Source organism: Ciona robusta, chromosome 1 (genome assembly GCF_009617815.1).
Source record: "Ciona robusta chromosome 1, ASM961781v2".
Lineage (NCBI taxonomy): Eukaryota > Metazoa > Chordata > Ascidiacea > Phlebobranchia > Cionidae > Ciona > Ciona robusta.
In genome coordinates, this window is record NC_143235.1 from 9,696,213 (window position 1) to 9,719,192 (window position 22,980).

General features: G+C 37.4%; 3 protein-coding genes across 4 annotated transcripts; all 3 read right to left on the minus strand.

Annotated features, from left to right (window-relative positions):
• Window positions 1–76: 76 nt before the first annotated feature.
• On the minus strand, window positions 77–6,524 carry LOC149742918 (uncharacterized). The gene is made up of 16 exons (XM_089871878.1): window positions 5,489–6,524; window positions 5,143–5,363; window positions 4,798–4,926; window positions 4,590–4,731; window positions 3,813–3,972; window positions 3,505–3,634; window positions 2,778–2,936; window positions 2,659–2,699; window positions 2,083–2,385; window positions 1,822–2,003; window positions 1,480–1,713; window positions 1,239–1,399; window positions 1,026–1,155; window positions 830–954; window positions 621–724; window positions 77–554 (listed from the first exon to the last, which is right to left on the minus strand). The coding sequence occupies exons 1-16, from the start codon at window positions 5,606–5,608 to the stop codon at window positions 376–378; spliced, it is 2,520 nt and encodes an 839-aa protein (XP_089728004.1). The 5' UTR covers window positions 5,609–6,524; the 3' UTR covers window positions 77–375.
• A 155-nt stretch (window positions 6,525–6,679) lies between these two features.
• Window positions 6,680–14,739, minus strand: LOC149742919 (uncharacterized). 2 transcript variants are annotated; one of them, XM_089889382.1, is made up of 18 exons: window positions 14,584–14,739; window positions 13,353–13,460; window positions 13,033–13,164; window positions 12,785–12,907; window positions 12,437–12,565; window positions 12,264–12,380; window positions 11,418–11,543; window positions 10,870–10,989; window positions 10,636–10,770; window positions 10,437–10,571; window positions 9,686–9,882; window positions 9,174–9,325; window positions 8,973–9,102; window positions 8,774–8,883; window positions 8,676–8,712; window positions 7,724–7,855; window positions 7,499–7,604; window positions 6,680–7,401 (listed from the first exon to the last, which is right to left on the minus strand). In XM_089889382.1, exons 1-18 carry the CDS (start codon window positions 14,669–14,671, stop codon window positions 7,067–7,069), a joined length of 2,412 nt encoding a protein of 803 aa, XP_089745508.1. In that variant the 5' UTR covers window positions 14,672–14,739; the 3' UTR covers window positions 6,680–7,066. The 2 variants fall into 2 exon arrangements, with proteins under 2 accessions (XP_089745508.1, XP_089745509.1); XM_089889383.1 differs by having other exon boundaries at window positions 13,353–13,457; window positions 14,584–14,729.
• A 1,895-nt stretch (window positions 14,740–16,634) lies between these two features.
• On the minus strand, window positions 16,635–21,573 carry LOC149742920 (uncharacterized). The gene is made up of 8 exons (XM_089889406.1): window positions 21,242–21,573; window positions 20,353–20,734; window positions 20,148–20,231; window positions 19,981–20,086; window positions 19,462–19,604; window positions 19,069–19,189; window positions 17,100–17,313; window positions 16,635–16,811 (listed from the first exon to the last, which is right to left on the minus strand). Exons 1-8 carry the CDS (start codon window positions 21,358–21,360, stop codon window positions 16,721–16,723), a joined length of 1,260 nt encoding a protein of 419 aa, XP_089745532.1. The 5' UTR covers window positions 21,361–21,573; the 3' UTR covers window positions 16,635–16,720.
• Window positions 21,574–22,980: the final 1,407 nt, after the last annotated feature.

Genomic DNA, 22,980 nt, shown 5'->3' on the forward strand with positions numbered 1-22,980 from the left:
TGTAAACAATAAAATTTGAAAATTTGAAAACAAGCGGAACGGGTTTTGATGAATGGGAAATTCCCTAAACAGAAAGTACGGTATCGATATCATTTTATTCTCCTTGGATTTCTATTTAACAGTTCGCATTTATAAATAAAAATGAATTAGTACAAAACTTAATGGGAACGTATTTTTTTAAATAGTTAATGGTGTACTGTCAAATATGCGCGCATGTGTGTATTACAACTCTTCTCGATGAAGGATTTAGTGCAACTACATAACTACACACGGTGTTTCGTGCTGAATGTGGCTTGATTAATAAAGATACCATTGAACTGTAAACTAAGATCTAAGAAATAAAAAGTTTATAAAAATATGTGCATTTCAAGCTTGTCACATCGCTGGTTCAAACGCATCATTCGATCGACCTTCGGCGTCTCGCCCCTTTCTTGTCCGTCTTCGTACAGCGCAAATGAAACACAATCTACAGCAAATACCAAGCGCCGCTGCAACTCCAACTGCTGCCCCGACGGCCAACAAAATTAAGAGCCAGCTGATCGAGACCTCGGTGGCTGAAAAGTAAAAGCAAAATGACGTTAATTGTATTTATTTCTATATTAATAAAAGAACAGTTTTACCTTGTTTTTCTTCCACGACCAAAAACCTAGTGCTGGTGAGTAGCTGGGCGGATGTTTCGATGACAGTTTCGTTTGTCTGGACCGGTCGCGTGTCTCGGCGATACCTAAAGTAGCAAGTGACATTAACTTTCTGGATATTGCATAACAACAAAATAGGGGTTGTTTTTCACAAGTTCAAAAAAACAATCTCCGACACAAATGCAACAAACCTGTCATGTTCTTGTGAATCCACGAAACGTCGTCTTCTGCCGACCAAGGAGGAGCTGGGAGAGTTGATACAACCACGTGAACACCGGGTTGAGGGAGCGTTTCCAACGCATATAATGACGGAACACTATAGCAGAACATTGTGATTCAGTTTTTCGCATTACAGCCATGCAATGTCGTAGTATTGTGTATACGTACAGATATAATGACGTTGGTTTCGTTGGTTAACCCAGGAATTGACTGCAGAAATCGGAAAGCTTTGATGCTGAATCTGTTCTGCATTGCGTTTGGAGCTGTATATGTTCGCATCGTTGAGTCTTGAAGACACCTTAACGTAAAGAATTTGTATGAATGTTTGTACGAGTTTTTATAAATACATATCTAATTCTTTTTATTTGAAAACAGGCTTACCCATCGGAAATAAGCGGATAACTAACAGAGGAGGAAGCTTCGTCCGGACGCGCTGAGCAGTTCTGTGTGAAGAGACTGAGACCCGAACCACCAGTGGCAGTCAAGGCGAAGTAAACATCGGCGTTTAAAGGGTAAATCACAGGTTCGGTGGTGTATACGGACTGTTAATAATTTCATTGTGATAATCATATTTGCATACGATAAAGGAAAGTTTAGACGATATTTTTTTGCATAGCTTTACCTGATAAGTAGAATCCACAAAGAATTTGAAAGAAAACGTAAAAAATCCGAGGCCAGGGACAGCTAGAAAATTTACAAGATTATCAGTTGGATCGAACAGCCCGGTAAGGTTTCCAAACTTCGGGAAAGAACAAACCACGTTGACTGAATACCATGATTCCCGGGTTATTGTAGATGCTCCGGTGCTGATCAGCATTCTAACGGAATTATTGTACGTGATATCGCTCGCACTTTCCTGTAACAGTTATACGTGTCAGTATTGTACTGGAGTAAAAAAGTATTTTCTTGAAAAATGTGACGTATACGAGTCGCGTATTATTTTGAACATGTTTTCAATACATACCGTTACTATTGTACCGCACTGATTGTATCCAAACGCAAAAGTATTATGAGTTGCGTTTTCCGTTGGGGCGCACCCCGGTGGTGGGCTTGTAGCGTCGTAATTGTTGAGGGCGATCGGGCCACTAGTAGCGCACTTTTTAACAGATGCTGTGATCTCAGTACCACACTCGAAATGAACTTGAGCTGTTTTATAATGAGAAAAAATAAATATTTTCAATATTTGTTAGTAATACGTTCTAACATATTTTAGTTTCATACTCACGTATGCAGTTTCTTTGATCAGCTGCTAGATGCCAACATGCATTACTGCAACTGCATTGGTAAGAATCACCACCACTCCATGTGCATATGTCACTACAGTTCCCGTTGTTGGAGAGACAAGGGTTGGTTCCTGTTGTCGTCCCTGCAGCATTGGTTGTCACGTGAACGGTACTTGCGGAGACGGTGGTTACGTCAGCGGTTGATACATCAGCGGTTGTTACGTCAACAGTAGTTACGTCAGCGGTTGTTTCGTCAACGGTGGTCGATTCTACAGTGGTGACGATGGCGGCAGTGGTAACGGAATCTATTTTGGTAAAATTGTTTATATAGTAGGGAGGGGGAAGATGGGACACTATTCGTTCTATTTTCTCATCCCATTTGTTAGTAAACAAAGAATATTCAAACAAATATAGAACCGTATACCCACAATCCCTATACATAGACCGTTGTTACCTGTTTAAAACAGAATCAGGATATTTGAATGTTATGTGCTAAAGGTGTCCTGTCTCCCCTACCCTATACTATATGTTTTAATACGTAATAACGGTTCTGTAAAAGCCGCATGAAGATTGCTTACCCGTAACTTGAACGTAAACGCACCTCTGGGCCGATTCTTCACTGTGGAAGGTTCATACACGTGTTTATATATACGAACTAAAAGTAACGTATTACTAACACTACGTACAGCTTACATACCGTGTAGTATCTTCAGCGGAGAAGCACAACACGTTCGCCCCCATGTATTCAGAGGTTGCGGTCCAACTGACGGAATAGCTGTATGTGTTTCCAGCAGAAGACGTCACCGTTGATGACGTCACGGCATTTGTAAGCCCCACCACTGTAAACTTATTTACCCTAAAAATGCAAACAAAAACGAAGCTATGATTTGCCTGAGAACCGTTTATAATTTACAATTAGTAATTGCTACGTATAAATAACCTTTCTTTTATAGGCATATTGTGTTTTGCGGCTCACGTAAAGGCGTATATAGTTTCCTGTGTAGACTGTTTATACCACGGATCAGTAGGAAATAAATATCATACGGATCGTTTATTCAGTTTGAAAGAGTTAACGCAACTTAACGGGCTCATTGAGAGTAACTAACTTTTAACAAGTCACGGTTTCGAAACCACTCCCATCCGACGACAAGTGTGTGGGACGAGGTTTATTTCTGCCTGGCTTGTTCTTAAGAAGATGTATATAAATGTTTTCGTGTTACCAATGTAAAACGGAATTGAGGTTGCGACAGTCACACGACGTTGGAATTTTAACAAATGTCGCGGCTTCCGGAAACACGCGCATTATTTATAAATTGCACTTGTCATTCAATCAACTGTTAACCGCGATGAAAGTCGCGAGGAAGTTACAAATGGCCTATAATTGTAAAATTACGCATTTTAAAAGCACTACAGACCCCACTTACGAAGTACTAGAGGAAACGACAAGATTTTGTTGAAACATGTTGCTGGCAGCAACGCTGAAAGCTTGGCCGTCAGTGGGCGCCGCAGAAGTGAAACTTGGTCTATCACTACACGAGGCAGCAGAGGTATAAACTGCAATGAAGTAAACCTTAATTTAAAAACACACACTTCGCACTACCACAATATTTATTTCGTAAATTATGCCTTTAATTATAATTGTCATTGCAGTTACTGTATGTAAATGTTATTAACCGTAGCCCATTTTAATGAAATATTCTCAAATATGCACAGGTCTACACAACATACTGACTTTTTATTGTAAACTGCAGCGGAACTGCAGTAATCGTATCACTTGTAGTTACACTCCTACTTCCCACAGTAAGAGTGGATGTCGGTCGATCTTCTATCATCAATGCCACATTGATGTCTGATGCACCGGCAGTGCCATCGTACGTGATAGTGCAAGTGTTCTGTTAACCAATCAAATACATTATACTGTCGAAATTACAGAAAATAAATCTAGTAGTTTGGGGTAAGATGATCCATTCTCTTCATCAGTTCCATTTAGTAAAACACAAAAATCTATATAGTAGGATGGGGGAAGATGGGACACTTTTTAACTCTATTTTCTCGTCCCATTTAGCAGTAAGCAAAGAACATTCAAAGAAATATGAAACTATGTCCTCATGACTCTCATAGACCGTTGTTGATTGTTTAAAACACGATCAGGATATCTGGATATTATGTGCTAACGGTGTCCCATCTTCCCCCACCCTATACTATATAACACGACCAAAAAAACGTGTTGGTCATTGTTAAAGTCACGATTACGAAATATGGTTTATGTATTTGCTAATGGTATCCCTCGAAATTCCACAATATATTAAAATATGCAAGTGGCCGTTGAGTAAACTAAGATCATGTAGATCTATCTATTTCACGAAACATTGTTTACAAACAGTTATGCCAAAAGATGTCAAAAACCGTCATTACAGAAACGTTGATGACTTATCGCCGTGTGGGACCTCCCGCCGCGGAAGACTTTATCACAATGAATGTCGAAATTTTTAAATTAATCTTACTGTACCCCAACTAAGGCGATAGCTGAGGTGGTTCCAGTGCAGAAATCGCCGCATTCTACGGCCCCAGTAGCATAACGACAGAATAAGTTATCACCGTCGTTATCAGTCACCGGAATTTTTATAGTTGTTGCGCAACCAGATTTGATTCTGAAAATACGTCATGAAAAGAAGCGTGCACAACAAATTTATGGTGTGAGTTTTTATAGTTCTTACCTGATAATTGGATCCTGGGTCACCACTGGAGAATAGTTTGGTCTTCCGGTGTCTGATCTTATCCCGTTGTCAAAGGAAGACAAAAACGTTCGTTTGGTTTGCGGGAAGAAACCGACATTTTCAGTTAAGCTGCGAATAAAGGCGATTTATAACCGAACTCTAATTTTTAATTTTTTAAAACGTTACGCGCTTTCAAAATTTGTACACAAGAATCACTGGTTTAAACTAATAAATTTCGACTGTATTTTTAAAAATCTGTGTAACTAGCTATATAGCGATTTTCTTACTTAACAATAACTAGCTATAGCGTTTTTTTAGTACTTAACAAAAACATGCAACACTCACGTTAATGAAAACTGCCCGGTTGCTGAAACTGTGTAAGTGTCCTGGAAGTGATTAATCGACCAGTTGTCTTCAGTGTCGGTTATGCCGCAGGTTGTTCCTAATTGACTGGGCCGAGAGCTCGGAGTGGTGCAGGAAGTACTGCACGACCATAACGGTACCTCCAGCAGATTACCAGGGGTACAAGTTGTACCCTCGTAAAATGTCGTTACATCCAAATACACCTGAAATAAACGTCAAACATTTAGCCTAATATTTAAATGCCTTTACTTCATATAGGGATACGCAAACCTAGAGACAGACGTCTTAATTTACGCAAGCAACAAAACGGGTGATGTAATTACATTACCTGAGTGCTGGAAGCCGCCACTGGTCGCCAAGTTACGTGGCCGCCGAAAATCCTGGCTTCCACCCGTGAGAAAAATAATAAGCAAACTCCAACGGCGCTAATTAAATTAAAGTTTATCATAATAATGGGTGTTGCTTGTTAAACTAATTTGCTTTCTGCAATTAAAAAAAAAACAGTTGGTGTTTTATTAATTAATAGTTTCCACCCACGTTATCTAATCGCATACACGCGTTAATAAACGTTTCCCTTCGGCGCCGTTGCCAGAATACCCCGGGAGTGGGTGACCTTACACGTTTTATAGCTTCCGAAACCGGTGCTTGTGGTTTTGGGGAACGCGATTTCTCAGAGGTGGGGCGCTTTCACTTTTTAAACCAAAACAGATCGGGCGGTCTTGAACCGACAGCTGCCTTGGCCCCCAAGATCACAAAGCCGCCGAAACGGAACAAACTTTTGGTCGGCAGTATTTCTCAGCGTCACGGCAATTTTGACGTTCAAGGCGCGTTATTTTAACAGCAACAATAGATAAACACGCGTCAGGAAAACGAGGCCGACTATTTGGACTGATTCCAGTTGACCGTTAGTGGGGTCATCGTTCGCTGCCGGGATTGGTTTTGTTAAACGATGTTAAATAATACTTATTTAATTTGTACAAAATTGCGCCAAGCGACCACACAGCTCAGGACATTGGCTACTAATTGGCATGACGGGCGACATGAAACAGTAACCGAAAACACCAAGAGCGATTTGGGCGCAATTTTTATGACCGCAAACAAATTTGGTTTTCGCTTTAAAGGTCTTGGAAGGTCGAAAAGTTTCTTGCACGCGACATCGCCGCTAAGGGGGATCTAAGCCCCAAATTTAGAGTTTTTATTTCAATTGACGTCAACTTTTAAAACGGACAACAGCAGCTGCTTGCCAAATGTCAGTATTTCCGCAACGTCAACTTGTGCGCATGAAAGCTTTTTTAACGTAACTGCACTCCGTTAATTCGGTCGCCGGTTTTACGGACGCGGTCTATTTTGTTCCGGCAGGTGTCCTGAAACAGCGCAAAATAGAGTCATACTTCAGCAAACAAACGGCATATATACGCCCACACAGCAGTGGCCATTGCCAATTTACCATCAGGTGAAATATAAATAGAAAACAGAATGCCAAACAAAGGACGACTAATCAAAGAACGCAGTGGCAAAATGCTTTCTTCATTTTCACTTTTATTTTTTCAAAACAATAAACTTCATTTTAAACGTTATTCAAGCTTATAGTTAAAAAAAACAGTTGCCTATGGTAATAAGATATTACATAAAGGCAGTATATAAAATCATACATAATAATAAAAATAACCTTTTAACTTATATAGCTCAAAAACTACTTCAAACGCTAAAAGGTATGTATATGCAGTCTATAGGTTTCTTCGGAATGTTATACCGTAAACTAAATATGCTGGAAAGAGTATATTGTATATACAGTGCTACGTTCGAAAAGTATAAGTATGACACTAATTACACAATGATGAATTTCACCTTTGGCCGCTACAAGCAACGATGAATATAAATGAGCAATTACGTAACTGTGTGCTCATCACACACCGTTGAACTCCACCTTAGTGGAACCGGATGACGAGTTAGATCTTTCGAGAACCTTCTTTTCGTTCTCATACATTTCCATGGCGCTGTCATTTAAGATGACTGGAAGGCTTGAACCTGTGTTTTGTAAATACGGATTGTTTCTGTTCGAGTTCATGTTGGAAGCAGCAGTCCGTTCCTCTGTTGTTGGCCGTCTCGCTATCTTCCCTTTTATTACAACATAAAGCACAACAGCGCTTAAAAGAGCAATGATAACTGAAAACGCGCAGACAATTATGATGTACGGGTTAATGGCGGGGCTCCCTGGTGCGGTATCGATGCTCGTGAAATCTAAAAATATGTTCGTTTTTTTTTGTTTTAAGATAAAGTTATACGTTAAAACCAAAACAAGGAAGTATTTTCCAGCAATAACGAAAACAAAACTTACATTCTTTGTTAATAAATGGTCCCAAAGAAAGAACGTCATCGTCACCTGTCATTCTTTTTGGGCGCGTTCCAAAGTCAATAATACTGCTTGGTTCATCCGTACAACTCTGTACGAGCGAACAAAAAGAACAATTTATATTTTATTTGCAATGATAATATTTATCACCGCACTAAGAAAACCAGCAGCGGATGTTTTTCGTAAATTTTGAAAAAATAGTTAAAATACCTTTTCACAAATCTGCCCGGCGTTTTCCGAGCACAAATCGACCGTGCAGTGAAAATAAGTTGTATTGTAATCAACAAACCCGAATACTTGCGTATGGAATCTCGATATTTTGCTTACTCCGTTCATGGTGATCTAAATCAACATATATAGTAGGGTGGGGGAAGATGGGACACTTTTTTATTCTATTTTCTTGTCTTATTTGGTAGTTAGCAAAGAACAATCAAAGAATTATATAAAACCGTAACCTCACGACTCCCATACACCGTTGTTAATTATTTCAACTACGATCAGAATGTTTGCATATCATGTGCTAAAGGTGTCCCGGTTGGGGAAAATGGGACACCTTTTCATTCTATTTTCTCATCCCATTTAGTTGTAAACAAAGTACATTCAAAAAGTTACAAAATATCCTTCCTGCGCCCATAGTCCGTTTTCAAATGTTTAAAACACGATCAGGATGTTTTAATATTATATACTACAGGTGTCCCATCTTACCCCATGGTACTATGTTTCAAGTATTGGTCTGGGTCTTAACATATGTTATTTGTTTTCTGTATCAAAAAAAGTTTAAAAAAATAGAACTAGAAGCGGTTGATTTGCGACATTTTAGTCATTAATGCGGCTAAATTTATATATTTTTTCAAAAAATGTTTGGTAAGGTAAATATAGAAGCTGTTTTACACCTTCCCACAAAAGGAAATCACAAATAAAACTTAACAAGTTCGTTTAAATTCATTGCCAAAGTCACCGCTTTTGCTCTATTTTAAACACAGAAAGACGGCAGTTATTGCTCTATACTCGGGGTTTCCATGACTCTAGATGCAGGAAGACAATTTGGTAATGTACGGTATATAATACACATATACAGTAAACTTGTTTTTATATTTTGGGGCTTTATTCCCAGCACAAATACGATACCGTAGTATCACATTATATTTGCAAAGAAACTTACGTGTACTGTATCCGCAACACGCCCTGGAATGGGACATCTGTAAAGAGTTTATTAAAAGTTTAAACGATTCCAAATTGTTTTTGGTGCAATAAACCTACCCGTTGTCTATGAAATAATAGGCATTCGGGTCAACCCCGGAACTTGTTGGTGTCGCCCAGCAGTCGTGGATTAGCAGTGCTAGACTGTTGTCGTCGGCAGTAAGAGTAGTCTGAAAGTACCAAGTTTGAAATAGTCTGCCTGCTGGTTAATTCATGTTACGTATAGTGATAAATATATAGACGCCAGTGTAATGTGTACCTGGACGTAAAGTATGTCAGTTGTTGCAAAACTGGTCGTGTTGCTAATGAAGGAGTAACTTGAATCGGTGTATATGTTCATTTCGACTACGAAAGTTCCAGTACCATTTGGTCCGGCTATGCTGATCACGCTAAGAAACATTACATAATAACGGAGGTATATATGGCAAAACAAAATGGCGTAATTTTATACTCGACTTACTTGGCTTCCGGGTAATATGGGGTTGGGAGAGCTACTGTTAAGTTGGAAGGGTAGGAACAGGAGAAAGGCACGCTCACTAACGTGCCCATGTAAACTCCACTCTTTACAGAATTTGAGAGAATATTTGAATAGGTTATGTGCGTCTGGTTTTTCTGAAACAAAAATGAATTGGTTCGATAGATTGTTGTTGTACAGTTTTGCAAGTTTTTTGCACTGGTGTGTGTGTTATATTTAACGCACAGCGGTATATCTTATTTCGCGTGTTTTTTTCTTTTTAAACTTGAATGAATGAATGAATGTTTTTTTATCCTCGATGGCGGCGCAACGACAGTTATTATAACCCTGCTGTTCTATTCCATATACTTCGTGTCCGCATATCTTCATTTTTGAATGTACGGTTAAAAATTAAACCAAACCAGAATGGACCACCGAGTTGGAGCATAATTGCAGATAAATGTGTAGCTTAATAGGATGCACACGGCATCAACAATGGGTAACATCATCCAACTTACTGATACAATGGTTCCACACGAAGAAAGGTCATCTATAATAAAATCCCAATACTCATCAGACAACGCAGTTTGTTGACCACCACATTCAAAATCATTTAAATGCAGGTCCGGCAGTCGAATCGATTTTTGCATGTAGTAATCCGCAATAACTTTAACGGTGATAGACGTTGTGGTGCATTGGACCATAACAGGTGATACTGAAAAGAGTATTACATTTTTATTTACTATAGCGGGTGAAAGAAGATGGCACACCTTCAAGAACATAATATTCAATTATCCTAATTTTGTTTTAAACAATTAACAACGGTCTATGGGAGTCGTGAGAATATGGTTTTATATTTCTTTGAATTGTCTTTTTTTACTACTACATGGAACAAAAAAAAAATAGAATAAAAAAGTGTCCCATCCCCCCTACCCTACTATATATTTTGGATACCACAATAAACCTAATGCGGTTAGCAACGCATATAGGCGTATTACATAAGGTAAATAGATTGAATGAAATGTGTATTACATCTGTTCTTGTATGGCAGGGCAACTGTAGTCTGGGTAAAGCAATTAAACAACTGCTAATCATACTGCTTAATAATGCCACGCCCCATTTTGTCACAATAAGTGTGACATTTGATAACTTTTGGCTACGATGTATCAGCGCTCTAATCATTATGTAGTGACGACGGTTGAACATGTATATTTGTGCCGTAAAAGGATATAAGATACCAGTTTTTTAAAGGAACGTAAAATTACTTACTGCATTCTCTTCCATTAGTGTGATTATCGTAAGTAGTTTGGTTACATGTACAAGTAAACTCATTCCCGCTAAAACTACAAGTAGCCTGCTTGTCGCAGTCGTGTGTTCCAAGCAGGCAATCATTCGGTTTGTTAACTAGAAGAAATAATTGTTGGTCATTGGTTTGCAAATATAAAAAGGAAAATGTTATTGTAGTTACCTTTTGTGCATGTTGTTATGCCATCTCCTCTAAATCCGTCTGCGCATGCGCAGAAATATGAGCCAATTGTATTGGAGCAAGATGAAGTTCCGTCTCTCAAGCAATTCGACATGTTGTTCAGGCATTCATCAATATCTGCATTAATACGAAATATAGTCGAAAAATACAATGCTTATAGTCACCCCCCCCCCCAAATGTGCCTTTTGTTGCTTCATCAGTTTAAAAGTAACTTACCTTGACACACGTATCCGTTACCAGCGAATCCTGGTTTGCAGTTACAAGAGAAAGAGCCTTGGTGGTTCTCACATGTTGCGTACGTGTGACAGAAGTCAAATACTTTACACTCGTCCACATCTTTAAAATAAGTTTAATCACTTTTCGAAAACCGTGAAACAAATAAAACAAGCGTTTATTGAAATTTAAATTCACGTTAATATATAGCTACAAATTATATTATTATAACATATGTAACCGAGAAGGCGGGCTACACTTAAAGCTTAATCATCAATTAGAACAACGCAGTTCTTAGAAACGACCTAAGCCACATTTACCAGAAGTCGACTTTACTGTTATCTTTAAAAGGGTTGTAACGGTAATACACTGGCGGAGACAAAACAACAGAAAAACTAAAAATGTTGATAATTGCGATAAACGTGGAATATTTTCGACGCGCGGTCATTAGCAACTATATTCAACCAAGCTGCAATACAACCATTCCTTTAAAAGACTTGCCCCATTGCTCTAGTAATTCAAAGTAACTTACAATGGATTTAACAACCCACCTTCACAGTAATTCCCACTTCCTTCAAACCCATCTTTACAGTGACAGACGTAAGATCCTTCAGTGTTCAAACAATATGCTTCGTCATTGCAATTATTTAATGCAACGTCACTGCATTCGTCGAAATCTAATTAGAAGTGGAAGGATACAAACAAGTTCAAATATATATATTGTGGGGTGGGGGAAGATGGGACACCTTTAGCACGAAATATATAAATATCCTGATCGTACTTTAGAAAATTAACAATGGTCTATGAAAGTCGCGAGGACAAGGTTTTATAATTCCTTGAATGTTTTTTGTTTGCTACCAAAATGTACGGGAAAATAGAATGAAAAGGTGTCCTATCTTCTCCCATCCTACTATACATTATGTCGTAAATACCATATTTTCATTATCTTGTCTCGTTTCGGTTAATAGTAAACAAAGAAGCTTGTTAATTGTTAAAAAACACGACCAGAAAATATAGGTGCTAACCATCTTACCCTACACTATACTGTTCTTGCGACATACTTTCAACTTGATTGTTAAGTTTAACAAACTAAACCGATCAATATCGTTAATAAAACCATGAAATAGTAAAGCGTATCCAAGTAAACTTACAGTAATACAAAAATGCTACAGCTGAGTAGTTTATAACTGTGTAACACCCGTCTAAAATAGAAACTGTTGACTTAAGAGTAACACCAAGCGTGGAACAATAAGAGAAAAGCGTTGATTGCAACGGCGTGGCATCGCTGAAGGCACGTTTTTGCTATCGAGGCGAAACGAAGCAAGGCACATAGTATACCACGCTAAAAGACGTATCAAGATTTTTATTTTCAAGTCAAAATAAATTTGTTTTCTTACCATAGCAGTTTATACCATCACCGATGAAACCAAGTTTACATTCACACGTATACGATCCGAAAAGGTTGGTACAATATGCTAATGTGTGGCATGGATCAGTAAGACATTCATCGTCATCTGAATAAATATCTTTTTTAGCAACGACCAATAAAAACAAGCGCATGTATGCGTACCGTAACATAGTTGACCGTCACCTAAATACCCACTCTCACAGATGCATGTGTATGAACCAGGGTTATTCACACAGTAAGCGTTAAACCCGCACTGCTTCTCTTCTTCCTCAGGATAACATTCATCAACGTCTGTATTAATGAGCATAAGTTATACTCACTTTTACACTTGGTTTTCAAATATTATTTTTTACTTGTATATGCCTAATTTGAAAAGACAGACATACATTTTTTACGTGCATGCCTGATCTAAAAAGACACATATACACAATTTGACAGGACATATAAATGTTTCACTTGTATAAGCTGAAATGACAGACATAATCTAAACGGACGGGCATACATCCTAACCTTGACAGGTAAAACCGTCACCGAAATATCCAGGTTGGCATTGGCAAGAAAAACTTCCTGGAAAATTCGAGCATTCAGCGTTGGCGCTACAGTTGTGGGTGTTAACCAGGCATTCGTCCACGTCTGATGAAAAAAGCATAGAAACAGCAGTTTAAAATAAAGTTTTGTGAGGCGGTATTACACTTTATTTTTAGAGATAAATTTGAGCTACGCAGTAATAGGCTACCAAAGATATTGCTTCGTTGTACCTTGACAGGGGTCCGACGAATTTCCTTGTAGCGTAAATCCTGGTGGGCACAAACAGATATAAGAGCCAAGTGTGTTGATGCAGCTGGAATTGCCGTTGCACAAATCGACGATTAGTTCACATTCATTTATGTCTGCAGCATTAAAATTGTTAGTGACTTACAATATAATTGTAGTGGCCAAAAAATAGAAAAGGAATTCAGAAACTAGAGTAGACATATCGAAAATGTAAAATTTATAAAAATATTAATAAAACAAACACAAATGTTTGAATTGTCACACCGGACATATGTAGATTCAAATCAATGAATACAAACTTTACCCGACGCGTGTCCATTCAGTGAAGCGATTAAAGTTTGCAATTTTTCCAAGACTTCAGCAGCGGTGAGATTTGTACCGGTGATTGTGACCAGGAACTGAGAGATTGCTGCTGTGGGAAAATACGAAGTTTAAGGCAAAAATACAAAATATTATCATTAAACCAATACAAAGTGTTATAAATTGTCCTAACTGTTTATTTTTGTTTAAGGTAAAATTTATATCTTCGCCATTTTCTGTTTATGTAAAACCATAAAAACAATTACTGATTACAAATGTAACAAATGCCTTATTTTGTTAAAACTGTATTATCATTTTGTGGGAGACAATTTAAACGTAAAATTTCGTTTAAAATGTTAATAGGGAGCTCATATACCGGCAAATGGTGCGTGTCATAAAGAACACGCGTGATTACTATTGTTTGTGTAGATTAATTCTCACAAGAGATTAAATCTCATGTACGATTGAGATTAACGGTAATATCACTCTTGTCTCCAACACTTAGTCTAATGCACCATGAATAATAAGATTCTTCCTGATTTCAGTTCAGATTTTCAGACGAAATTGAGCGCTTGAATGAAAATATGCGATATATACGCTCAACAATTAACTTCCGTATTGGATTTATAACCTATAGGAATTTTGCATTTTGTTTAAGAACAGAAAGTTATTCTCAAATAAATACTTTGCACAACCGTGCTTCTATATCTATATATACAAACGTTGCATATATCAGTTCTACTGCATATGAAAACTGAGCTGGACTCGGAAATACATAAGAAAGTATTTTTTTGAATTACGGCTTCCTAAGTCATGACAATTTCATGTAATTAAATACTGGACCTTTTACCATGCTTGCGCATGCTGAGGTCACAAACTTGGCATACAGTAGGGTGAGGCAAAATGGGATATGTTTTCATTTTAAATTTTCGTCTCATTTGTTTGAAACAATGAATATTTACAGAATTATATAACTATATTCCCTGAAACACTCTGAAATAGCGTTGTTAATTGTTAAAAATCCGACCAGGAAACATAGGATTTAGGTCCTTACAGTACCCCACAGCACTAAATATATGTACGAATATTTATCTTTTTGAATTGAGACTTTCAATGTTATAAACACAATTTTGTGTTCTTTAAATCCAAGACTTTCTTGCAGCCTGTGTTCATATTAAGTTCAAAAAATTGGCATGCTACCCAACACTATCAATATAAAGAAGTTTATAACTTACAGTAAGATTGAGAATCGTTCCTCGTATCCAAGCAAGTGGCAGAGAGGAATATGGTGGAGAACAAAGCCAGCACAGCAGCACGATACATTATACAAACTATTTTCTATCTAGTCTAGTACAAGGCTAATACAGAAAAAAAAATATACAAACTTAACACTCTGTACCCAAAACGACTTTCTATATTTGCATATTTTCTTAAGCCTTAACAACGGTTACACATAAAGCCACGTCTCACTACAAAAGTAACTTACTTGTTGCAATAAATTATTTTTCACTTATATGTGGTATGGGGGACTTCTGGCAATGCAAACAAAAATACTGCTTTCGATTCTGCAACTTTCTATATATATATACGGTTGTCTGTAAGATTAAGGGTTGATCAACCCCCTATGAACTTACCGGGTCATCAGACGAGTGACCACATATTGATACGAATTGGCGATAAGCAGTAAAGAAGATTACATACGTATCAAATGATCAAGTATACTTATTACAGACCGAAGATGTTTCGACGAATTATTTGCACCGGCGTGTTACGAAGTTATAACTAATGTAGAAGGGTTTAGTTTTAAAGTCAACTTTCTATGCTTGGAATACTTTAACAAAGATTGTTTAGGTGTGTTATGAAGTTCTAACTAATCAATAAAAGTGTCTGTTTCAGTTTAAACCTGACTCTCCTAAAACTAAAATAACTTCTGTATATAACACGCAAAATACTTTCGAAGTCTGACTCATTATAACTATATTTGTATTTCAATACTGGTTTCTACTACAGTGCTAAACCATTGCTGGCAAAAACGTCCGCGTGGAGTAATTAATTTACGGTGATGTGTGCAGCAAGCACCTTTTGTATGAACATTCATTGAACAACCGACTGCTATCAACGACTCGGGGATAATCTGAGCACTCTGCTTTAATTGCAAGCGAGGGCACCGCGACTGAGCAATTCACAAGGAGATATTCATATTGGTCAGTGAAGCCTGAAAGGTGAATGGTCCCTGGCCGGACGTCGGCGTACTAATTGCACATGATCTTTATGAGATAGGAAAAGGATTAGTGCTTGTTATGTGGATGACACGCAAAAATATATTTTACGCTCCATTTAAGTTAATTCTTTGCTGGTAAGGTCGGTAAGTTCAATTAAGCTTGGTTCTCATGCTGGCGTGCGTGGGAATTTTATAAAGATTTCAGTATTTCGTTCCTCTTTTTGGTGATAAAATTTACTGCAGTTTGGTGATCGACTTCGAAGTAAGCGGAATTCTACGTTCTTGAACATTGCTCATAGGTTTATTTTGAAACTCGCTTAAAGCTTACGTTCTTATAACTCACGTAACACAAGCTGAATATACTGAACCACATATCGAAGCAACGCGACCCATGATATTGTCGTTAACGGTATATGTTGGTGTCTTGCTCACGGACGCAATGATAGCAGCGACCAGCCTTGAACCGTTACACGTATAGATTACATGCAGGCGCCATTGTGGTACGGCCCTTGAATATTTGATTTACTAACATTGCTAAAACAATAAGAATATTCTTTTCTGATATTCTGCTATATAATAACTATAGGTTATATTATTTTAAAGTATGAACATAAAAATGGCCCATTTATTGAATTAAGTAGACCGTCATAGAAAACGACTATATTTAACCGAGACACACCGAAAAATAAATTACAAAAAAACTCAATAAGGTACAAATTAATCTGGTAAAGATCTTTAAGTGCTTGTCGATAGTTGGCTCACCAGATTCAGAATTTCGTTCTAAAAATGGGGTGTTCAAAGCGCAATATTCTCGTAATCAAAGCTCGCTAGGGACACCCAGCGAACAGTCTTTTTGAACATTGGGTAAATAACTTTTCATGTCTCACGCTGTTCTATAAAAATAGTTTTAATATACTGTTTAGGCCACAAAACAGTTTTAATATATTGTTTACGGAGTGTTACTACATTTCTTCACGCACTAAAGCCTCACATTTATAAAGGCATAAAATATTCACCAATTCGGGACAAACAAAAATCCCCAACAACACATTACAACGCAAGAAATATACACAGCAAATTTTATTGGTAACTCCTAGTAATACATTTGTAAGAACCAAACGAAGATTAAGAACTTTTGAAAGAAAACAAAATTATTTCTTCCGCCCTTGCATACCATCCTTCACCCTTCTACAGTAACGATACCACGCAGAAAAGATGTTCGCTCCAGCGTGTGCGTACCAACTGTAGAATAAAATTGAAGATCGTTAATTAATCAACGTCAAAAAATATTCTCAACCCTTAAAGTGTAAACATATCAATGTAATAAGTGAACCTCAACTTTACTTTTACAGCATCTTCTGGTAACTTTTTTTGAAATAATTCATAATCATAAAAGGGTGTCTGGATAAAATACCAAAAGTGGTCAAATTTCGAAGTCTTCTGGCATACCCTCAGAAAATCACCATTATTGAATAGAAGCAGGTCATAAATTCATATTATTGTCAGTCTAAATTCATTTTTACCACTCACATGCCAAACAAGAGACCAGCAAGATGACCAGCATGGTCCAGCACCATGTATCGCCACTTGGTTGCCATGCCAACCAGAAGACCAACAGCATCAAAAGTAGCAATGCCTTTAAGAGCAGAATCAGCAGTGAAACTCCATTGGGGAAGGAAAACAATACTAAGACGACTTTCAGGGATTTTTGAGCAGATGTAACCAATTAAACCCATGATTGCTCCTAAATGTATGTGCAATAATAGTTAACATTTGGTAATAACAAGATAGGAAATCTAAATCAACTGATATATAAATGGATGAATGTAACTTACTTTATCCTCGCGTGGCCGGAAAACGACAGTCGTTAGCACACGGGTTTAACCCTTTAACTGCCGCCTATTTTTTCAAAATTTTTAATTTTTGACCAGGTATCATCTAATTGGATTTTGTAGCCAAACTATAGCAGTTAGAGCAAAACATGCTATAGAAAGTTTGAAGAGTATAAAATTCTCTTTAACTTCATATTTTTAATTTTTTGATGACGTCATCAAAATAACGATGACGTCATAATGAATTTTTCAATATAGAATATTTCAGGAATGAACAAAAATATCCAAAAGTAATGCATTGCAAACTTAATCAGTATCAAATTATCTTTCTTTTGATGTATAAAATGTACTTCTAGCATGTTCATACAGGTAAAAATCTCATAAAGAGCCATTGGCGTCATACTTTCGAACCTCCTAATGATGGTGCTATTGGTGCTGTTGACAAACTTATTGTTTTCAGTGAATAAAGTAAATTGTGGTCTGTTGTATTCATCAATGAGGCTCTAGAAAACACAAATTCAATGACAAAACAAAGTAAATAACAAAGCTTTGAAACATCAAACATAGTTTGAAATGTCCTCAGGATGATTCCCTTGATTTTCATTGAAAGGAAGTAAAGTTTCTTCACTTGAATATCCTATAGGTCCTATTCCTTCTAGATACAACATCAAATCTCGTTCAAAACATAATATGTATATTTTTTTTACCCATAAACTTTAGTACAAATATCATAAAAAGTAGTCAGGCAAAATAGTCATAAATTTTTGAAATTTTTAATCTCCAAACAGATTTGCTTATTTTGGACATATAAACCACACTAATTAGAGTAATACCAGCTCATTCAACAAATAAAAGCAAAGAAAATGCAAGCCTATATGCCCCAGTGTCCATTTGAGCTACTTTGTACAAAAATTCTGTTCTAGTACCCCTACAATGAGTTTTCAAAGCTAAAAATGCTTTGCGAAGCCTAAACAACGCTTGAATACACGGGGAATCCCCTACTGCAACTCCGAATTGGCGCGAACAGGAGATTACAGCAAAATTGGGGACATAACTAAAGGAAAATGGCTAAATTTGGCTAAAAATCTTCAAAAACTTTGACAAAACAATACTCAAAATGTTTAAATACGTTGATATATTTTTTATTGCTGAAATCAAAAGGAAATTGCTTCCTCTTTCAAATGAAACCAAATTTGGGATCGATAATGGAGAAATGACCACAGAATCGCCATTTAAGTGACGTGTGGTCCCAGAGCGACTTTAGTCGCCTTGGGCAGTTAAAGAGTTAACACCTCGTGCCAGCTTACGACTTACCATGTATGCTACTTCGTGGGTAATATACCAGCAAGCTGGGTGAGAAACATGTGACATGCGTCCTCGCATAAGGGGCAATGTGTATGTTATACCAAAGGTGCCCTACTCAAGTGTTCTCACCAAGTTACTAAGTTATATCTGAGTGGGCCAACAACTGTGGAGGGTATAACTAAGCACACATTCGCAGGAACAGTGGCAGAACAGGCAGGATAAAGCCCCAAACCCACTACTCCCTGGGTCAGAGACATTCATTTTAATCATTGCCCAACGATGCTACATAAATGTAAATCTGCAGTTTACATTATAATAACAATATTGCATGAAAGATATATAATATATGCAATGGTACCAACCTGATGCACCCAGAGAAGGCACGGTTATCCCACCAAGAAGTTTCACAACAAAACTGCCAAAGCTTGATGCAATTGCAGCAGATAAAAAGAACTCATGAAACTGAGATACAATTTCCAGGTCCTGCAAATGCAGATATGAAAACTTGTATATGACCAAAAGTTAAACAGTTTTTGCATGTGTATAAAACCCAGTGATTAGCAAATATTTTAAATACAGTACCAAGGATGAAGTTCTACCACATAAAAGGAGATATGGGAAGTAGGAAATAGCTTGCCCATTATCCAGGAGGATAAAACATGAAAATAACAGTGCTGGCATACCCTATAAAATATTTGACAAAGAAATTCCAAATAAAACATAGCTCTAATAAGCAAAGTAATCTAAGCACATACCGAATTCATACGTTGGTTTGAAAGCTTTGCATGTATGAACCATGCAGCAGAGAAACTACTGAGCACGTACATGTTAATACACAGATGGAGGAAGCTTTTGTGGCTGAACGCAGAACCCACTAACGAGCCAAAGTTTCGGACACCTTGTAGTAAATGGTTAAAGCTTTTTTGATAAATATCTCAACAAATGTATGTAATACGAAAATAAGGCATTACACAGTTTCTGTAAGCTTAGCATAACCTCAACCTTTCTTGTTCGATTATATTTGTAGAAACACATTAACAACTATCTTTGTATCTCCTATCTTGTAACGCTATTAACGGGAAATGTAATATAAATTACTACTGTCAGCCAATATTGAAATCCAATGGCTCTTCTGACAAGTTTATATTGCAAACTTTGTAATGTTCTCTTAAGGTCTGCTTTTACCAGCGAAAATAATAATTGGATATGGAATTGTACATTGGGTTTGGGTACAGTTTTGACAGTAAAATCAAAATTTTATAAATTAAGCTTACCTCGTTGAGCAGAGAGAGTAAAATACTTTGACATTTTCTGCGGTATTTTTCTCCAGAGTATAAACACGAACACATTGATGGCTACAATTGGTACATACAACGCATACTGCAAAGAATAGATTTGTAAATCATAATATTAACAGTACAACCCGTATAAAAGAACTAACCTCTGGATAAGGTAATTGGGTGGGGACGTAAGATCTAAATTCATCATCAAACAATTTTAATGGACCAGTTACCAAAGATATGACCTGAAAAATAAACAGTTTGACTAAAAATAAAACACCATTGACTACCACTATCACTGTGTAAAAAGCTGACTAGCTAATATACATCTGATCTGACAGAAGTTTGTGTTAAAAACATGCTTACCAAGGCAGATCCTAAGCCATATTTCAAAATCAGTCCAAATTTGCTTTCAGAGTCATTTTCTGTGCCTTTTCCTTTGTATTTCTGCTTTCTTTTATAGGACTCAGGCTTTTCTTGCTGCTCCACAGGCTTGGTTTCATTTTCCTGTGTTCGAAAATTTCGAATACTTTGAGAAAGCACTGGAGCACTGGCCACGTTGTACAAAGGTGAGGAAAAGTTTTTCAAGGGCGAAGAATGAAAATAAATGTTCGGTGTTGCTGTGACAGAGTTTATTGGATGTTTGGAATAAATTAGAAATCCTTTGGTGGCCGAAGTGCCTCGTAACCTTTGAGCAATGCCGACACATAGGTTGGATTTTCCTTTACATATTGTAAATGACGCTCCTCTGTAACAATAAATTAGTTGAAGTGTTAACAGAATCACAAGATTCACAAGCACTTAGAACTAGAAACAACTACTTTTCTTACGATTTATGTGTACATCCATGTAGTTATGGCGATAGTATATTACAGTCTCATGAATAATCCACCTGCAATGCCATATGATAACCCAATATGCAGTAACCCTTACCACTAACCTGTGAACTATACCAGTCTTTTTACAAACATAATGGTACATTCTTTGGTGCTAGCAAAGAATCGCCCCCCCCCCCCCCCTTATTTACTACTAACCCCTATAACCCAACTACTAACCCCTAAAACCACTAACCCCCCAACCTTCAACCTGTAACCACCAACCTCTAACAGTCTAACACGTCCCACCAGCCTATTATGTTCCGAAGTTTCTTTACTAGTGGTTACTGGCTAGTGCCATTCTTTTATATGCATAAAACACAATAACTTTAACAGTTGTGGACATTTGAGAAATACAGCAGTAAAATGAAAATGTTTACCTCGTTTCTTGTAACCCTCTATAATAGCGTTGCTGTGAACTGATGGTATTCCGTAGTAAGCAAGTCTTCCAGCGTATGTTAAAACATACAGTCCGCCCAATCCAATGGCTAGCGGACATAATACACGAAAGACGACGTAATTACGTTTCCGGACTTGATTTTTTGTGAGGTATAACTCGTCAAATTTTTGAAAATACTCTTGTAGATCCTTGTCGGGTTTGTACTTATTAAAAGAGTTTCCCATTTTATACCATAATAGGCTGCACCTACCAGTTGCAAACTTATTGAACTTTAACTAAAAAGAAAAGTGTATGAAGGATTACTTATTTCTCAAATTACATGAGCACCCGGCAACTTTGAAGATATTATCGCACAGTGTTTTAACGTTGAGTGAACTCTGAAGGTTGTCTTGGCTTATACCACATATGACCTAAGACGTCGTCAGTGGTTCATCATTGGTATTAAATGTATACAGGTTTATATGCTGCAGAACACTGGTAAAAATATAGTAAGATAGAAACATGCACAAACTTGAAATATTTGCAAATCATTTTAAACATTAAGCATAAGCAAAGACAAAACAGGTCTTAATCATATCCAAACGACAGAAAATTAACCCAAGATTGACATCTAGCGGATTCTATTTGAACAAATAGTTGGAACTTATATATCGCCGTGTAGCGGGGCAAGGTTGGCCACAACACAGGTGTTCTGTTTTTATACACATCGACCACGCTTACGTGTTACCACGAATATAACTTTTTTGGCATATGTTTATTTGGTTGTGTTGTATTGATGGGAATTAAGTGCTGTTAAGTGTCTTGCAAAAGAACACACCAAAGTGTAGTGAGAATCCCACTAACTATGGACACAAGCATCCGCGACGGTAGCATCAAGCCACGAAACCGAACGGCTAGAGGCAGGTGCGCTACCTACGTCGTCAGATTTTTTGATTTAGCGAAACATTTCGATCTTAGGATTACGAAATTAAAAGATTTGTAATGTTTTGTAAGAAATAAATATGCTGTGCGGATCCGATACAGCACTTTTGCTGTTGTCGGATAATCTCATTACTGGGCGCAATTAAGAAACGACAATTTTGAACCCAAATTAATCAGTCACGGCACACCCGCGAATTATATGTAGAGAAGCCAAACCACTTGGTTGTTAGTCAAACCACTTGGCTGTTATGTCAATTTAGGCTGCCATATTTGTATCCAGGACCTGTGTGGGTCGCGCGTGTGCTTCATACGCAATAACGGCCCTCGGGCAACTCTCGCAATATCGGATCCTGCGCAAAAGTTAAAAGACGAACGTTAGTACGCCAGAAAAAGAAGTGGCGTTGTATCGGAAGTAAAACGGAAAACGCGCGTTCGGATAAACAGTCTCAGAGTTCAGACAGGGATTATGAAGGTGTTGTTGCTACGGGTGTAAAAATGACTGAATCGTTATTTTATTGCAGCATAAAACACGTGTAAAGGGACTTTCGACATGTCCATTAAAACAAGAGGACCTTAGTCATTAAGAAACTGAAAAATGAGCGAGTCGATGTTGGCGCATGGCAAGTTGGGCGCAGCCTTTTGCAAAGAATAAAGGCTCAAGTTAAATTTAATTAACTTAACCGTTGGCTCTACAATTGCCATTATTCCACATTAAATATTAATAATGCTTCTTGATCATAAAGTTAAGACAGGTAAGAAATATGTTATTCGATCAAAAACAAAGTTGCAGTCGAAGTC

What these genes read in the sequence shown, in the direction of transcription:
- LOC149742919 (XM_089889382.1), bottom strand. Translation starts at nt 14,671, where the DNA reads ATGTATCGTGCTGCTGTGCTGGCTTTGTTCTCCACCATATTCCTCTCT. An exon ending in TAACGGATACGTGTGTCAAG is followed by an intron (nt 10,771 to 10,869) that starts GTAAGTTACTTT and finishes GTATTAATGCAG; the next exon opens with ATATTGATGAATGCCTGAAC. An exon ending in CGTGTGGAACCATTGTATCA is followed by an intron (nt 9,326 to 9,685) that starts GTAAGTTGGATG and finishes TTTTTGTTTCAG; the next exon opens with AAAAACCAGACGCACATAAC.
- LOC149742918 (XM_089871878.1), bottom strand. Translation starts at nt 5,608, where the DNA reads ATGATAAACTTTAATTTAATTAGCGCCGTTGGAGTTTGCTTATTATTT. An exon ending in AGTGCGGTACAATAGTAACG is followed by an intron (nt 1,714 to 1,821) that starts GTATGTATTGAA and finishes TAACTGTTACAG; the next exon opens with GAAAGTGCGAGCGATATCAC. An exon ending in GGTCGTGGAAGAAAAACAAG is followed by an intron (nt 555 to 620) that starts GTAAAACTGTTC and finishes TTTACTTTTCAG; the next exon opens with CCACCGAGGTCTCGATCAGC.
- LOC149742920 (XM_089889406.1), bottom strand. Translation starts at nt 21,360, where the DNA reads ATGTCCGCTAGCCATTGGATTGGGCGGACTGTATGTTTTAACATACGC. An exon ending in CAAACCAACGTATGAATTCG is followed by an intron (nt 19,190 to 19,461) that starts GTATGTGCTTAG and finishes CTGCATTTGCAG; the next exon opens with GACCTGGAAATTGTATCTCA. An exon ending in GCTGGTCTCTTGTTTGGCAT is followed by an intron (nt 16,812 to 17,099) that starts GTGAGTGGTAAA and finishes TTTATTCTACAG; the next exon opens with TTGGTACGCACACGCTGGAG.